Here is a 16,930-nt window from a genome sequence, read left to right as displayed (position 1 = left end):
GATCCAAGAAGCTGGAATCCCCTCTTTGTGCCACATTCTTAATTACAATTCTCAAGAGAGACCCAAGTCACCACAGAATTATAGCTTGTGGGAAAAACAAGCTTGCAATGGGAACAGTAATAGCAACAGCACTCAAGGTTGGACATATCTTGGCTCAAACAACACTTAAAGCAGGTTTCACCGGCATACGTAGGTGTCCTGACAATAGAGCTGCTTTTTCTGGATGTTGTCTGAATCATCAAACCAGTGATTACTGCACAAAAGCTGTTAATTTGTAAGATGAGACCTTCAAGAGCACAATGCAAAATTTTTTTCTTTCTGTAATTGATGCAATTGTTCATTCTGTTCTAAGCTCCTAGCTAGGGCAACTGCGAAATATTTTTGAAGCTGACTACACTTTTATCAGGGAAGCTCAAGGATGAACTCCCATCAACAAAACCCAGAAAAATACTGTCAGCTGATTCAGGCATTTTATTCTGCTTTCCTTAGATGCTGCCAAAAGTACTCCACCTGCAAAATCAACAGGTGGTCAACAAAGGCAACAGAAATGCAGGGAATCACTTTATGCAGCACCACTAAAGCACAACCATGGGGAAAGTCTTTTTGCAAAACATGAATATGCATGGATTTTTCTTGCCCACATGAAGAGCACTGAAGTGGTGTCCTAGGCCCACTGCATTCAAATAGCAAGTCACATTTACACAGCAGCCACGATTCTCGGAGACAGATATGCAAAGCTAAACTTTTAGGGGTTAAAACAACCTGGCACCCTTTAGTGCTGAATGCCCAACTCGTCCCTCTGTAGCCATGTGGAGCATCTTGCTCTCAGGATTTTAAGGAAACCAAGCCATTTATTAAAACTCTTTAACAAGACCTCAGAGCCATTTTATTAAAGGCTCTTTGGCTGTATACAGGAGCAAGTGATCTGACACATCAGTAGACTGAAACTCACTTATGTTGAAGCATCTGAAATTTAAGGTATGATTCCCAACTCTTTTTAAAGTCTCCTGCTTTCAGTTTGGCTTTGATAGAGGGATATGCATGTAAAAAAATCTGAAAGAGTTCAAATATGCTCCCATGAGATCTTCTTTCCACTTCACCATTGCTTGCCACTCATCAACTTTTGCTGCATTTAAATTAGCTATCACTCTGCCATTATAAAATAAATTCAGTGAATTAAATTTCCCCTTACCTGCCCCATCAAAGAGAGAAGAATGATAGCGAACCTTACCAGTTGTTTGCTTACTTGAATTTTCATTTTTGCATAAAAACTGACATGCAAACGCAAATTGTAAGGATTTCCTCAATAATGGTTTCCTTCAGAAAATGTGCAGACATAAAAAGGATTCATTAAATACCCAGGTGGCTAGATAACGCATAAACAGAAAGGATAGATTTAAACACAGTTCAAAAACTTGGAGAGAAATCTTGACAGGTATTTTTTAAATCCCAGCTGTCCCGGGCTTCAAGACTTCAGAATTCAGGACTGTTTGAATTCTAACCACTCTTAAACATATCTAATGTTTCTTCCATTCATGGAATTCTCAGCAATTTGCAGAAAACCAGTTCAGTAATGAAGGAGGCTGAAAAAAAGTTGTTCAGATCTTCCATTTGCTAGCATGTCATGAGAAGCTGAGCTCAGACTCTTGCTATAAATAAAAAGGCGGCCCTCTTCAAATTAGAGGTCTGAGAGCATTACTAGTTCAGACAACTGGCAGACTAACATAAAGAGCCTATTGTCTTGAAGTCATTTCACATCTATACATTTATTCTCTTAGACGTCTGGAGAACAGGACTTGAATCCAAGAAGAGAGCGCTGTTTAGACCTCACCCACTCTGAGTTGAAATACTATCGATTTTTATTTAAACCTGTAATCTTCTTCCGTGGATTCCCCAGCCCCAAACTGAAAACTCTGTCCAGGTGCAATTTCCATTGCTCCTAGTTGAGCAGCTTCCTACTCTCTGACTGGCTGTTGTGATTACATGTGGGAAAATACAATACTGTGTGAGTAACGGCAATATTTATTAACAAGTTATTTTGCGCCACCAAGTCATCAATTATTTTTCCTCTGAAAGTAACCTCCTTGGTTTCAGGCTTTTTGACACATAAAAGTACAAGAATGACACAATTATACATCACACTGGTATTCCATTCACCCCCAGTGTTCTTTCTGCTTGGAGTCTGAACGATATTTTCATTTCCAAGTTTGCTCTGTAAAATGAACTTGTTAAGTGAGACATGCCAATTTATTAATGATATATTCAGTACTTTGCAACAGTCCAATACAGTTTATACAGAAAATCACATTTGGAGCTCATCCTAGCTTTACAGATAATCATCCTCTGAAACAAAATGACAAATTAAAACAGTTTTGAAAGTTCGAGTAACAACTGCTTTTTCCTGAAACAATGCTGTTTCCCCTTTGTCCCAAATACTGCCTTTCATCAGTTTTCCTTAAGCTTGAATGGTGGGGTCTTAAGTGTTCACAGATGTGGAGTAGCAAAGCCATTTTTAGTCAGATGAATTCTCAAAAGTCTTTGTTGTTGGAAAGAAAACAAAACTGATTATACAATGGCATAAATGGATTAACTCTGGACAGGAGAAAACCTTAGTTCTGGCAATCACCTGGTCACCCAGCTATTGCCATGGATAAAGACAGACAACTCAAAATCAGGGGGTTACGTAGCTAACACAAAGTGCATAGTGATGTGATAGTAAGGAAGTTGAACTGAGCGAGGCAGGAGGTAGGAAGAAATTTTGCATCATCAGAATAGTAAGTTTCTTATTCAGAGTTTGTTGCCATTGAATTTGATTATTGTTTCATCTGGAATACATAATACCTTCCTAAAAATACACCTAAGCTTTAGAGGCAAGACAGTACATTTGCCTTAAAATCCTTTCTGGATCACATATGTGTTGATAAGGCTCCCCTCACTTCTCTGGTCTTGGCTTAGAAGGAAAATAATGTTCTGGAGAACAGCAATACACTTCCTTCAACAAGCTGTGAGAAAATGCATTTCTATAATGAGGGGAGGTGTACAGTGAGATCTCCCACTTGTGTCTTGCCCAGCAAGGAAGCAGAATGTCAAATGCTATTATAGAATTAGTATTTTATTTTTGTGAAAGTGTTACATTTTGGCTAGCTCTGCAAGAAGAGGTGCCAAATGCTCTCTGACTCTCTCAAACTAAATGGGATAGCTGTCCCCTGTGCCTCAGATCTGCTCCAAACTGTCTTCAAATAGCTGATACATCATGGAGATGTAAGGCCAAAAGCACAGTTCTCGTATCCAAGGAAGTCACTCCTTGATAGTTCCCTCAGTCAATATAAGATCATTAACAGGGCTGGATAATTACACACCTATTAACAGAAGCAGTCATTGTACTTGAATAAGGGAGGAGAATGGTGTTATCAAAATCTCATGCTCTAGGGTGTAAAGCAGTCGCCTGCAAATGCCATGATGAAATTCTGGCAAAACGCTCACAGGAAATGCAGAGGTGGGACAGGTATCTTCCTTGGTGACAACAACAGGTGGCAATGACTAGAAACAACGTATGAGAACTAACAATCCATTTTAGCAAGGAGCCTGATTCAAAGTGAACAGCACTGCTGGCAGCACTGCTCTGCAGCAGCTCAACACTTTTTGATGAGTATCCAAGCTGCAGTGCAAGGGCATCAGTTTTATTCCAGCAATTGATCTGACAGAGAGGAGAACAGACATGCTAGATGAAGTAAAATTACATTTTCTCTGTAGTATTCAGTCGTGAGCCAAATATCAAGATGTGTTCCCTCCACAACCTATTTCACTGAAGAATCCTGACTGAGGGTAACTTTAATACTAATTTTTAAAAGAAGAATGAAAGTATGAAGCTAGAGAATTCAGAATTGAAGGAGAAAAGGCAAGAGAGTAACTTTTCCCTTCTCTCTGTGGGCATACTGTATGTGGGCATACCCCTGACGACGCTGGCAGGAAGATGGACAATTCATAAATGCCAAATAACTTGGCATTCATTAACAGTTTCATTAACATAATGAAACATGTCAGAAAGTCTTTAGTAACACTTGAAAAGAACACCCATGCTTTCTCAGACATGGGGGATGGTGGGGTATTGTTTTTATGAGGCGTAACAAAATACCTAAGAATAGACGTGTTAACTTGTTTTTAATAAGAAATTAAGGATTTCTATGAGGAATAGTCTTTGACTTGTGGCAAAGGGATAGCTACTCCTCTGGGAGATAACCATACCTTTGCATATGTAACCTGGGTGAGACTTCTAGCCTTTTTACTAGTGGTAGTTTTTCATTTCTCGGGGGATTGGCATATGATGCTACATGAGCCATTCTTTCACCCAATCAGCTGCAGAAAATAAAAAGGGAAAACTGAAAGTTCAAGGACTAAATGACAACATAACTCAGCACAAAGGAACCCTGTGTCACCAAGGGCTGCCAGTGAATACCAACAAGCTTGGTTACAACTGCCTGATGCCCTTCCTATTTGTTTATGAACTAGAACAGCAGATTTTCATCACAAGGCATAAAAGCCTCTCTCCCTGATCCTATTCTACCCAGGGAGATGAAAACTACTAGCCACTTGCAAAATACTGATGCACATGAAGAAGTGGAAAGGCATGGAAACATTCTGCTCCCTTCCTGGTTTGGAGAAAAACAGTTGTGCCACAAAGACCATTAATAGTTAGATTAGTTAGACCAGCAGAGAAAAAGAGGAGTGAATGGGAAGATCTGTCACACCCTGGTCTTCTGAAAGGCCAGCAAAGCTGGCAAGGTGGACAGTAAATCTGTCATCCATAGCTGGGTTTGTCAGATTCGATCAGAACTGGCACTTCCACCATCTACTAAAGCCAGAACCAGAGCTCCTCAAGTGACCTCATCTTTTCATATTGTTTCTTCTTACACTCTTCTTCCACAGTAGCAGCGTTTTTCTTACTGTGTTAACTGATTTAAAGGGTCTAAGGGGAAGACAAATCTGCAACAGATCCTGGCTGTGTCTTTGCGATCTCACTTTCATTTCCCTAATGTCTCTATTGTAATTAGATTTGCAAAACCAGCAAAAGGTCTCGTTTTGAATGGCAACAGCTGTTGACATCAAGATTACATTGAATAATTTACTGGTTTAATTTTAGCTGCTGAACAATAAGAGCCTCTTGTTGAAGATTATTTCACTGGCTGGAGTTTTCTTTTTTTCCCCTGGCTGCCTCTCTCTGTGTACGCTGGTCATTACCAACTGTCTCATGGAAAAAACATTTATAACTTATGCAGGCCACGCAAAACAATAGTTGTGTATGTGACTATTATTATTTTGTTGCACAGATTCTTAACTCTGGCTCAGATACATGGGCTGTATAGTTCCAAATACAACAAGTGATGTTGGGCAGTTAGACAGGACTTGAAAAACTACTCCTCAGACTCAGACTCCTGTATAAAGTCTGGCTTCAGACAAACTGTTTGCATTAGTCCCCATATATATATTAAAAAAAAAAAAAAAAAAAAGGAGAGTGAGTGCAATAACACTTTAATGTCACAGTAGTGCTGCTGGCTTAGTTCACCAATACCAAGGAGCAGAGATAAAAACTCTATTAACAAGTAAATACTAGAAGTCATTTTACAGGATTACACTTTACTTTAAATGGTCGTGTTTGCTACAAACCAGTGGTACCTAGTAGGAAAGCAAAGAACATTGCTGTGAAAAGTTGTTCTCGATGGTTTTCAAAAGGGTAAGTTTTCTTCTGATAAGCTGCTGGACATTCATGAGTAGAACCTGAATATCAAAGGTTACATTACTGCTGCACACACTGTGTTTTCAGGAGTGGAACAAGTGCTTTACTAAGCCAAACTGCATGTAAATCATCATGTGCTATAAACAGTAAATAGGATGACTCACTTCACAGAATTTGCACTTACCCTTGGGTGCAGTTTGGATGACACGGATGACACTCACGATCTTCATCAGCGTATTTGAAAATAAAGCTGTTGGCCCCCTGTAAGCCATCAGGACATTTTTCCACACAGTTTGGACCATCCTTAAAATGGAAACACTTTGTGCAGTGGTCAGGACCCTGGGAGCGAGAAAGACAGAAATGTGGTGCATTCAAGTTACTCTGTCTTTTCCTGCTACACCAGAATTGCAGGTCCTAGATTGACAGCACACTGAGCAATAAAAAAATACCATTTATTTCCCAATGAACAGTGAATTAGCTTCAGTCTCGGTTAAGGAGCAGCAGACATGTAAATCCTGTTACTTTTGGCCATAAACTTACTCTGTAGAGCATACAACTAAATTCTAGATTCTAAACAGGTTTTCCTTCAACATTGATCCATACTGAGCCACATTTGCAAAGCAACTGCAATGGCCTTTCAGTAGGATCCCCTACCTCTGCACTCCAGAATTATTTTCCACACTGCATTCTCCCTGTGGTAACTGGTCACAACAATACTGAAGAGCTACAAGTTCTCCATCTTCTTATTATGTGTATAGACTAGATTGTTATGAACCACAAACCAAGGCTCCTGGACAATATAAAAGTAAAATTTTAAAGCTGTGATGATAAGCCAGCATATAACTGAATCTAGTGTCCACGTTGGGCACTTAGCCCTGCTATAAACCCAAATTTCCATCATGCGTTGAATACTTGAAACATTAGCTTCTTACTTTATGACTGTGTTGCAGAAAACAGTATTATGACAAAAATTATGATGCCTTTCCCATTTAGTAGGTAAGTTAAAGTAATAAAGAAATAATTTATGAGTTAAGTTTTCTCAATTATGAAGATCCTAAAGTACAACTCCTCTTTGCCCAGGACGCTTGTGCCTTTCAGTCTTTTGTATACTGCCAAGATTAAAAGAAAGAGACAATGTCTATCTCACAAAAGAGCACTAATCTTTGAAGACTCACTAGCCATTATAAAGGTAACAGCCACAGTTAACATTCATTTAGGATCCACGAAAAAAAACCCCCTAAACAAACATCCCAACATATTGTTCAAGCTGAGTGATTGAGACAATTTCCCACTTTTTTTCATTTTTTCTTTTTTTTGGGGTGTGGCGGGCAAGGTAGGTAACCAAATTTGTGGTAGAACAGGACAGAAGTGAGTATAAAGAATGCAATGATAAAAAAGGGCACTGAAACCACAACTGCATGCTATCTGTCATATAAAAAAAATCATGCATCTGTACCACTAAGGCATTAAGACAACTGAGGAAAGAAAAGGAAAACTTTTCAAACCACTTCCTTAAGGAGGCTGGTCCAAAGAACTTTATTACCAGTACCAACTTCCCTACATGCAGAATATGCATGTTTTCTATTTTTGTTCACATTAATTTTCAACAGCTGCTTTAAAGTCTACAAGCAGAAAATACCCATGTTTTAGCACCCTTTAACAAGCTAGCACATAATATATCGAATTTTGTTCTTACCGGCCCATAGCACGTGATCATGTTTTCTTCCATCTTTTCACACTGGGGATCACACTCCACGCAGACAGAACCATTTGCAAATTCTCGAAATTCCCTACGAAAGTATTTTCCGGGCAGGTTAGGAGAAAGCAAGTGAGACTGAGACAAAATGGCTGGCTCTTCACCTGGTAGAAATAATTTCAGCTTCGCTGAAGTCAGCAGACTGCCAGCTGAAATCACTTCTGTTAACGACATGATGCTGCTTCAAACCAGCTGAAAACATGGCCTCATCAGCAATGTCATTCACAGACAGGTGAAACAGAAGATATCTTTTTTACCAGTATAAAACTATAGTGGGTTCCCCTCCCCCACCCCCTTTCCTTAAGAAATAAGGACCTCATTAACAGGACAAAGTAACACTTTTCTCTATTTTTATCTATAGAATTGTCACTCATGGCTCAGATTCAGGAAGCCACTTGTTACATTTGAGACACGGCTAACAGGTAGGAAAGGATTAGAAAGAGCATTGAACACAGTGCTGACTTTAGTTAAGTCTCTATAAACACTTGTTTTAAAGCCCGTTCTCCAAAAGGCTCGTCACTCAACAACAATTCTAAACTGAGGTCTAAATCTATAAAATGTCAGACCATGCAATGCAAAAGGTGCAACAAACTTTTCATGTTGCATGAAAATTTTAGTCAGCAGAATACTAGGTAAAGCCTTCTACACAAGTTCAGATCTGGAAATCCTTAAAACCTATCCCACAATATATTTTACCCCCAGATAAGTAGTATCGGCAGTGGAAACAGATATTGGTTGATGTAAAAGGAAAACAACTTACTTGGTGAAGTCCTGAACAGTATAATCAGCAACTTCAGGGAAAAGTGCAAGGGAAATATCTTACCCATCATAGAGGTTACAAGAGTCTATGCAGGTCCTTCCCCTGATGAAGCGCTTGCAGGAGAGACACTGGTCTGGCCCTGGCCCCCAGCAGCCATCACTTGAGCATAATTCATTACACACCATTCCGTCAGCAGCTGCAGATAGAGAGGATACTGTCAGTAATTTACATAGTCCTCTGAAACCCAAAGGAAAACACTTCATTCAGCATTCCACCACACTCAGAAAAGTGAACTGAACGTTCATATTTCCTAGAAACAGAATGGAGGAAAAAGCAGAAGATTGTCGTCATACTACTAACAGAAACATACTGTGTGCTCACAGTTTGAATACTGTGCAAACTTCTGGCCTGTTCCTTTCAGAAAGGATATAGTACAGTGAGAAAAAGGTTTAAGAGTGCTGCAAGGATGACCAAAACTAGAGAAGACCTTCTATACCAGGAATAAACAGGGAAGTAGCCTTAGATATAGATCAGAAAGGACTTGATTAAGGTCTATAAAATCATGAATGACAAGAAGAAGGTAAGTAAGCATGAAACAATTGTTTGTTGCTTCTTCCGAGTCCCTCATGGGCATTCAAAGAGACAGGAACCCTGCCTCAGGAACTGAGATTTTTTTTCGTATAAAGTATAGATCAAGCTGCAGAATTCCCTGACTCATGGCATGGTAAACACTGAAAATTTAAAGGATTTGAAAAATCAATTGCCTAAATCCACAGAAGGGCTATTAAACTGAAATATAAAACACTGTCTCTGAACTGAGGAATCACTGGAATAAAGCTTATGGATGGTGGGGAAAAAGTTGAAGGACAGTCACCATTAAGTCTGATTTTTTAAGTGCTTATTGCAAAAGCACCTGAAGAGTCAAAGAGCTTCTACATTAAACCCCCCCAAACCACACAAAATCAACAATGAACAAAGAGTGATAGGGAAAGGTTGTTGCAAACAGTGTAATTAATTCTGTGTTAATTATCTGTTAATTCTGTGACAGATGGAGAATATGAGAAAAGAGCAAAAGGAAACACATGGTATCTCTCCAACATCTGAAGAAAGTCCAGTTGCAGTTTCAGCCAAACGGTGGCAGGCAAAAGGGTGAATCTCTTAATTTGAATTCACTCTTGCATGATGGAATGTTTTATGCAAATGAATTACATACTAGATTGAGTAGATTAAAACCAGCAAAGATCTGAAATATCAGAGATGGCAAGTATATAAACATTTGTTTGCTTTTTAAACCACTGAAAACAACATGAGAAAAGTGTCAAATAATAAATGAAAAGTAGGTTTGCTGGTAGAATTCTACCACCCCTTTCAATACTGTAGCAATGAAGATGTCCAGTCAGGAACACACACACTGAATACACGTATAAAACAGCAACTGCATATGGCCAGCACACATTTTAAGAGATGCAATAGCAAAATCAACAGAAAAACCTTTCTGCAAAATGCATAAAGCCTTCTGGCAGCTTTATATTAAATAAAAGACAGTAATTCTTTGTGCACGAGCTTTCTACACTTCTTTCAGTAAAGCAGCATAGCTGGCTGACTGGGGGGAAAAAAGCTCCCTATTTTCATTTCAGGATACCTGATGTTATGTCTCCACTGTAAAGGATGGAACAGTGCAGTTAGGCACTGCCCATTACAATTCACCTTAACAATTAAAGAGTATACTGAGTTTTATTACCTGAGAAGCACAAAGCCCTTCTAAATCATGAAAGCGTCAGCAGAAATATGCCTTCTGCTCTCCATGGAATGTTTAAAACCTGGTTATTCTGTTCAGATGTCCCACATTTGAACCACTGAGTATCTGTCATAGCAGCCTACTGTACAGGAGAGCACACTGCTTCTTAGTGTGACTCTCTCCTTAACCATTCCTTAATCGCTGCTCTCCATCATACAGCATTGCTTCACATTGGCACCGTGTTGGTCAGACGCTAACTTTCTGATCTATACCGCGCACCTAGCCTATGTCCTCTTCTGTTTCCTGTGAGGCAATTCCCGCACCTCCTGTTGCCTGCTGACAGGCAGGAAGTTCACGTCACGCTGGCAGAGCACTCTCCTTTGAGATACACTGCCTGTCCTGTCACTGTCACTCTGCCTTCTGACCACTGAATTTATTAGAAAGTGCTTATTAGGAAAATAAAATGCAACAATTGTATCCATGCTTTCTCTCTGCTAGCCCATGTAGTGAGTAGGCAAGAGGAGTGAAGCTTCTTCCATATTTCTTTTCTTCTCGTCATATGACATTTTGCATTACCGAGATTGAAAATGGCAGACTCATCTACTTGTTTGGTTTTAGTCCTGGAACATTTTCTTAATTCAGTGCCAGAAAATGGACATTTCAGCTTTACACCTTTACAAGCAGCATGGGTACCAGTCAAAGATTTCACATCCCCCAGCCTGTGCAGGCAAACTGATCCAAGAACAAGAGATTCACCCACATGCTTCCTACTTGTACAGCGCTGTTGCTGACCTTGCACGGCTCTGCTGTACAAGTAATTCAGCAAGTAGATGGCACTACCTTACTCAACACAATACCACAAATAGCCTCAGACATGAAAAGTCTGCACACTCATGTCTTATCAAGTCTGGAATACTTGAATACACATATATATTTTTTCTATATCACATATACTTTCTTAAAGACAACACCAAAAAGTGTTCAGAAGTATCTTTTTGATGCTTCTTTTGCTTCATACCTCAAATCAGGTACAGCCAAAGAGAAAACAATTACATTGAGAAGTAATTCCGGGTGGTCATTTTGTTTTCATTAAAGTGTAATAATAATAATTATCACTGATTCCAGCACAGCAAGAGAAACCTGAGCTATTTAGCATGCTACTTCATAAAGATGTCTTATTCTTTCCCTGAGTCCTGCCTGTAAATGAGGAGTCATTCTACTGCAGTCAAAGGAACCACACCACACAAAACCAGTAAAAGCAGAGACAAAAATTTCAGCTTTTCATTAGCATAGTGATATTTCATTAGCATACAGATTTTCATTAGCATAGTGAAAAAAATAAATAAAGTTTTTATTACAACTACCAGATGTCAGTAGTTCCACTACATTGCCACTGACTGAATTTCATAGAAATCAAAGGAACTTAACAAAAGTTTTGCATTAGGAAATGCTACATGAGTAGTACAGCGTTTCCTTTTTCACCTACTTTTAGGCATTTTGTGTGTATCAGCCTAATGCTGGCTTTGTGCAGCACAGTTCAGCAGGAGCACTGACTTGGTCTTAAAGGCCAGTTTTGGCCTCTTTCATGTTTGCTGCCTACAAGAGCACCCAGAAAAAGCCCCAGGTCACACAGCTGGTCATTTCAGAGAAACCTAAACTATGCCTTAGGATTCAGAGCGCACTTGAGGACTCCCTCAGAGCAGGCTCCAGCACTTCACACCTGGTCTGCCATCTCCCTTGATCTCATCCAGTGTGACTGATTGGACAAATACAGGAGTCCTACCTCACAATGCCTGCCACAGGGATACCTGGGTTTAACAGACAGCTTCAGGTTTAAACTGTATCAGCAAAGAAAAGAAAGAAGGAAAAAACCCAAACACAGAAAGCATCACAGTTCTGATTATCAAACTTTTTTTTATATGAATACTTTTATTTTCTAGTCAATGACTCACTAAGCACTTGTCACACAACAAAAAAACAACACTGCTTTGGAGATCCCTTTGTTCTCATTATCTATCTTAAGAATATTAGTAATTCTTCCGATTTTTTTTAAACACTGTCATCATTGAAAGGCAGTTTCCTATTTGCTTTCTCACCTTTTTTTATAACTTGAAATTGTGCTTTTATTACTTGTGATTTCCTTTCTTTTTGCTGTTTATTTACACACACACACGCTGTTTCAGTTGCACTGAAATATCCTTTCAAATAGCAAGTGACACTATTACAAGATAGCTCAGAAAATGTACTGAGTAACCTTATGAAATAGAAAGACAGCTTTTCAGTAAAGAAAATCATGATTACCCCATTGAAATCTAGCCAACAGAGTGTCTGTATTCTATGACAAAAACAATAGGAAAAAAAAAATCATTATTTCCTTCTACTTATTTTGAAGTTATAGAAATATTTTCATAAATGAAACTTGGCAAGAAAGGAGTGGGTTTTTTTTTCAAAGCTTATAAAAATCCATTACACTTTTCTTTCTTCCTCTCCTTTAATTATAGGGATGGCTAAAGAAATGTTTCAAATTTAGACACATTATTTGGCATTTTCATGAGCTGAGAATGTTCTGAAGCTCCAGCATATCACACGCCCATATGCGGCAGGAAAGAACAATAATGCATTTGACAGGAACTCACTTTCACTGGGAGTTTTAGAATAAGTGTTCATGCTTTACTAATGGGGTCACACAGGTTAGAAGCAGAAAGGTTCAATGTTTTTCCCAAATCTAGATAGCTAATTTTCTTGTGTTCTATCTAAAAAAAGAAAAATTACTGTTATTTGGCTATACACTTATGGGCCTGATCCAAAGCTCTGTGAACTCAATAGAAAAGCTCCTGCAGACTTCAATTAGCTTTGCATCATGCCTGATAATGAATGTAATCATTTTTTCAGGTTGTTAATTGGTGGCTAAATTGACATAATTCAGAACAATCACATTTATAGCAACCTTTGCCTACAAAGGTTTCAGTGTACACTGCAGGTGTCACTAAAGCTGAAAGGGATTATTTAAATAACTTTGTATAAAAGAACATTTTTTCTGCTTTTATTTTGTGTGCACTCATATTTAACATGAATCACCTCTGACTGTTCCATAAAAAAAACCCATGCTGGGAAAAAAAGGCAGATTCTTCACTTCAGCATGGAGCAACAGTAAAATCTAACTACCAGAGCACATTCTCTACCAATAACTTTATAGTCATTCATTCTGCATTAACAGTCATCATAACTAAGTAAGTTTTATGCATGAAACAGTGTTTAACATTTATAGTAGCATACAATTAGAAGTCTACATTAGATAAGAGCTTCATGCACTGCATCTTAGATAATCGCTCTCCAATTAATTTCCACTCAGCTTATCAGTTTGAAGACGCCCATTTGCCATCTGAACTCTTAAACAGTCTTGGGGGACACTAGCAGGCTGTGCCAAAGGTGTAATGGCTGTTGAAGGCTCAGCTTGTCCCTTGCCCTCAAGTCTTCTCCTGTAACCTGCCCCCCAAGCCTGGGTGTCTTTTAGGGTCTGCATAGTTCAGAAGTCTCTTGCTGATGATCACATAATGCCACCTTTTCCATGGTACTCAGCCTCAAAGGTGCCACTTTCTTCTATGTTCCCTGTGCACACAAGCTTAGTCACTAACACTTCTATCCCTGAATGTTTGTAGGGAAGGCGGAGAAGAGAGAGATCTCATTCCTTCCAGGTACCCACCCATCTCTGGTCCTGCATAGGAGAATATTAGCAAGACAACACAAAGCAACAGAGCATTGTGGGGTTTATGGATTTTTTTAAAATTCAAAAAACACACACATGTTTTGCTGCTGTATTTTCAACATTCTACGAGCAAGTGAAGTCTGCCCTACACTTCTAACCAGCATTTGGAAAAGCCATCTCAGAGGTGGTGAAATATTTCATGACCATTTTAACATTGTTAACAAGTGGCACAAACAGCAAGATGAAATAATTGAGACCCCACCTGGAGTACTGCATTCAGCTCTGTGGCCCCCAACATAAGATGGACATAGACCTGTTGGAGAAGATGCTCAGAGGGCTGGAGCACCTCTCCTATGAAGGCAGGCTGAGAGAGTTGGGGTTGTTCAGCCTAGAGAAGAAAAGGCTACAGGTAGACCTCATCACAGCCTTCCAGTACCTAAAGGGAGCCTACAAGAAAGCTGGAGAGGGACTTTTTACAAGGGCATGTAGAGAAAGGACAAGGGGGGGTGATTTTAAGCTGAAAGAAGGTAGATTTAGATTAGATATTAAGAAGAAATTCTTTAGTGTGAGGGACCAAAACTGGTTGTCCAGATGCCCCATCCCTGGCAGTGTTCAAGGCCAGGCTGGATGGGGCTTCGAGCAACCTGGTCACGTGGAAGGTGTCCCTGCCCATGGCAGGGAGGTTTGAACTAGATGATCTTTAAGGTCCCTTCCAACCCAAACTATTCTATGATTTTATGATCAAGGGTATAAAGTATTTTCTGTGTGCTGGATAATTCTGTAGCATTTTCCACTGGCTGAACTCTGTTGCCTTTATCTTCTTAATTGAGAAAAAATATTCAGAGTTCTGACAAACTCTATAATGTCAGTGTTATCTCAAAGATGAAGCATTAATATAGAGAGAACTTTTCCACAAATATTTTACTCCCTCAACAATTTCTCAATATTTGCTCTCTGACTTCTACAGTCAGCTGAACATAGCATTAAATGGTATGGAAAATATATCATTGTGATATATCACAAAATTAAATTAAATATGATGCTGACTAGAAGATCTTATAAGCTCTTACATGAGTTTTAAGAAAAGCTACACGTTGATAGTAAGTGTTTGCTGTAACTTGCTTTAAGGCATCAACATCACTAGGTAGTGAGGAAAACAAAAACAGGCTGATAATGACTCAAAATATGCAAAGAAACAATAATAAACACACCTGAGAATGGCTGTAATAATGAACATGGTTTAGACTGGTTTCTTCACTGGAAACACGTGAAAAAAATCTTTAACAGATATTTTCACACCCTGCTAGCTATCATGCAAGCAAATAGACTGGATTTCTACCACAGAGGATGGCTTTTGATCCTGCAAACACATACTTATACATTTCCCTTCCACACTCTCGTTACATCTTACTTGTCACTCAGAGAGGCATGGGCATATACCCAAGCATCTGAAGGATCAGGGCCTAGAATAGGCAAAACAACAGAAAGGCAGAAATGGAAACTCTAGAGACTTGCCCCCAGATCCCAAACATGCAGGCAGTGGAAGGTTCAGAGAAAACTCTCCTAAACCTCAGTCTGCTGGCCTATCCTGGAAATCACAGATGTTTCAGAGGACGCTAGAGAAATGCATCTGGCTCTAAGGAACAGTTCTGCCCTACTCCAAGTAATTGTGAAGAACTTAGTTAAGCACCTAACCTGCAGCAGAACCCATTTAACCCCACAGAGATGCAACTGACAGGCAGAGTTGAAGCAGCAGGATAGCTCTTCTCATCTAATGCTGACTCTCAAAAGGCCACAAAACATTAATTCATTCACACAGACGCGCATAGAGAGAGAAAAACACTGTTCCCTATTAGCATTCAGGAAATCAGCTAAGCCACTGCCTTCTGATTGGAGTAACTTGGCCCCTAGGCTACATTCATTATATACAGTCCATTTAATGAACATAGGTTACAGCCTATTTCTAAAACTAGTCCCTTAGTACTGTAGCTTACATTGTGGCTTCTTAAAATGAAATGAATGAGCTCTGTTTTCCTTGTGAAGATTCCCTTGGTGTTGTTTCATAAGGTATCTTTAGGAGTATTTTTCTTCCTGGAAAATAGTGAGTGTCTATTATAACAAATCCTCAATAAGCTACAAGTCAAATAAAGTTTACATTTTCCCTTTGTGTGCAAACGTCATGACAACACATACAGTGCAAGAGGATGATGCGACACGACATCCAAGTTTCCATTTGCCGTGGAAGCCCATGTTTCAGAAGCTGCGTCTGCTTCAAAGGAGCTTTTTGAAAGGGAACTTAGCGATCACAGGAAAGAGCAAAGAGTTATTTGATAAAGGAGTCCTGACAATTAACATCGGAATATCTTCCAAACTACTGTGTTCAGCTATGTCCACAAGCTCTCAAAACCAGTGAAACAAATGGGATGCTATTCCATGAAGGGAAAAGCACCTTACCAATTCCACCTCCGAGTGGTTTTCCATTGTCTTCTAACATACTGTAAGTTACAGAGAGCTTGAAGCAAAGAGGAAGCATTACTGTGTGAGATCTGAGGCCTATGTTCAACCTTATTACTACTTACTTTATTTTTACAATAAATCTCTAGGAATGGAAGAGAGCTGGTTGTTCTTTCATTAAATGATGCATCATTATCCAATAGCTACGGCAAATCTGCTGTTAGAAAACATGGAAAAGCACAAAGAGCAAGATTTTTCTCCCATAGTCAGCAGTTTTTCATACGGTAGAGAGAAAACCTATGCTCTCTGGAAGGTTCACAGGTTCATGTATCTCCCAGCAAGATGGGACCACTAGGATCTTGGAATACAACCCTATTGACTCTTGCATGGTCATCACGACTTTGTGCATCTTCAGACAAATTCTGTTCTGTCAGCCCAGAAATTCCTTATGTGAAATCTCAAAGGGCTAATTCTTCCTGTCAACACGTAGACAATATACTTGCTACTGACTGCTAGCACAGATCTAGGCTCCTCCTCACCACTTGATCCTATTAAACACAAACCCCATTGCAGGGGAAAACAATGAGCAATCCACCATTCCTGGATTCTCTTTCTTGGCAACACCTCTATTTGCCAAATAATATACCATTTTTCATGGTTGGCTCTCTGTATGGGGGCAGAAAAAACAGACTGCATACCTGAACTACAAGCCATCTATAAATGCTCTAGCAGGCAAGACTGAAGGCACTAGTTACTCATGGGAAGTCAGGAGCTTTCCTCCA

General features: G+C 39.4%; 1 protein-coding gene across 3 annotated transcripts in view; it reads right to left on the bottom strand.

Annotated features, from left to right (window-relative positions):
• ERBB4 (erb-b2 receptor tyrosine kinase 4) overlaps nt 1-16,930 on the bottom strand; it is a 638,473-nt gene that overhangs the window by 153,021 nt on the left and 468,522 nt on the right. For all 3 annotated transcript variants that reach the window (XM_056350326.1, XM_056350324.1, XM_056350325.1), the window contains exons 13-15: nt 8,314-8,446; nt 7,431-7,524; nt 5,919-6,073 (exon numbers count right to left, since the gene is read on the bottom strand). In XM_056350326.1, the coding sequence (XP_056206301.1) occupies nt 5,919-6,073; nt 7,431-7,524; nt 8,314-8,446 (382 nt within the window). The remainder of the gene's footprint in view (nt 1-5,918; nt 6,074-7,430; nt 7,525-8,313; nt 8,447-16,930) is intronic.

The sequence above is a fragment of the Falco biarmicus genome, chromosome 8 (genome assembly GCF_023638135.1).
Source record: "Falco biarmicus isolate bFalBia1 chromosome 8, bFalBia1.pri, whole genome shotgun sequence".
Taxonomy (NCBI): Eukaryota; Metazoa; Chordata; class Aves; order Falconiformes; family Falconidae; genus Falco; species Falco biarmicus.
The sequence above is the reverse complement of the archived record's forward strand: the minus strand, read 5'-3'. Positions and strand labels throughout refer to the sequence as shown.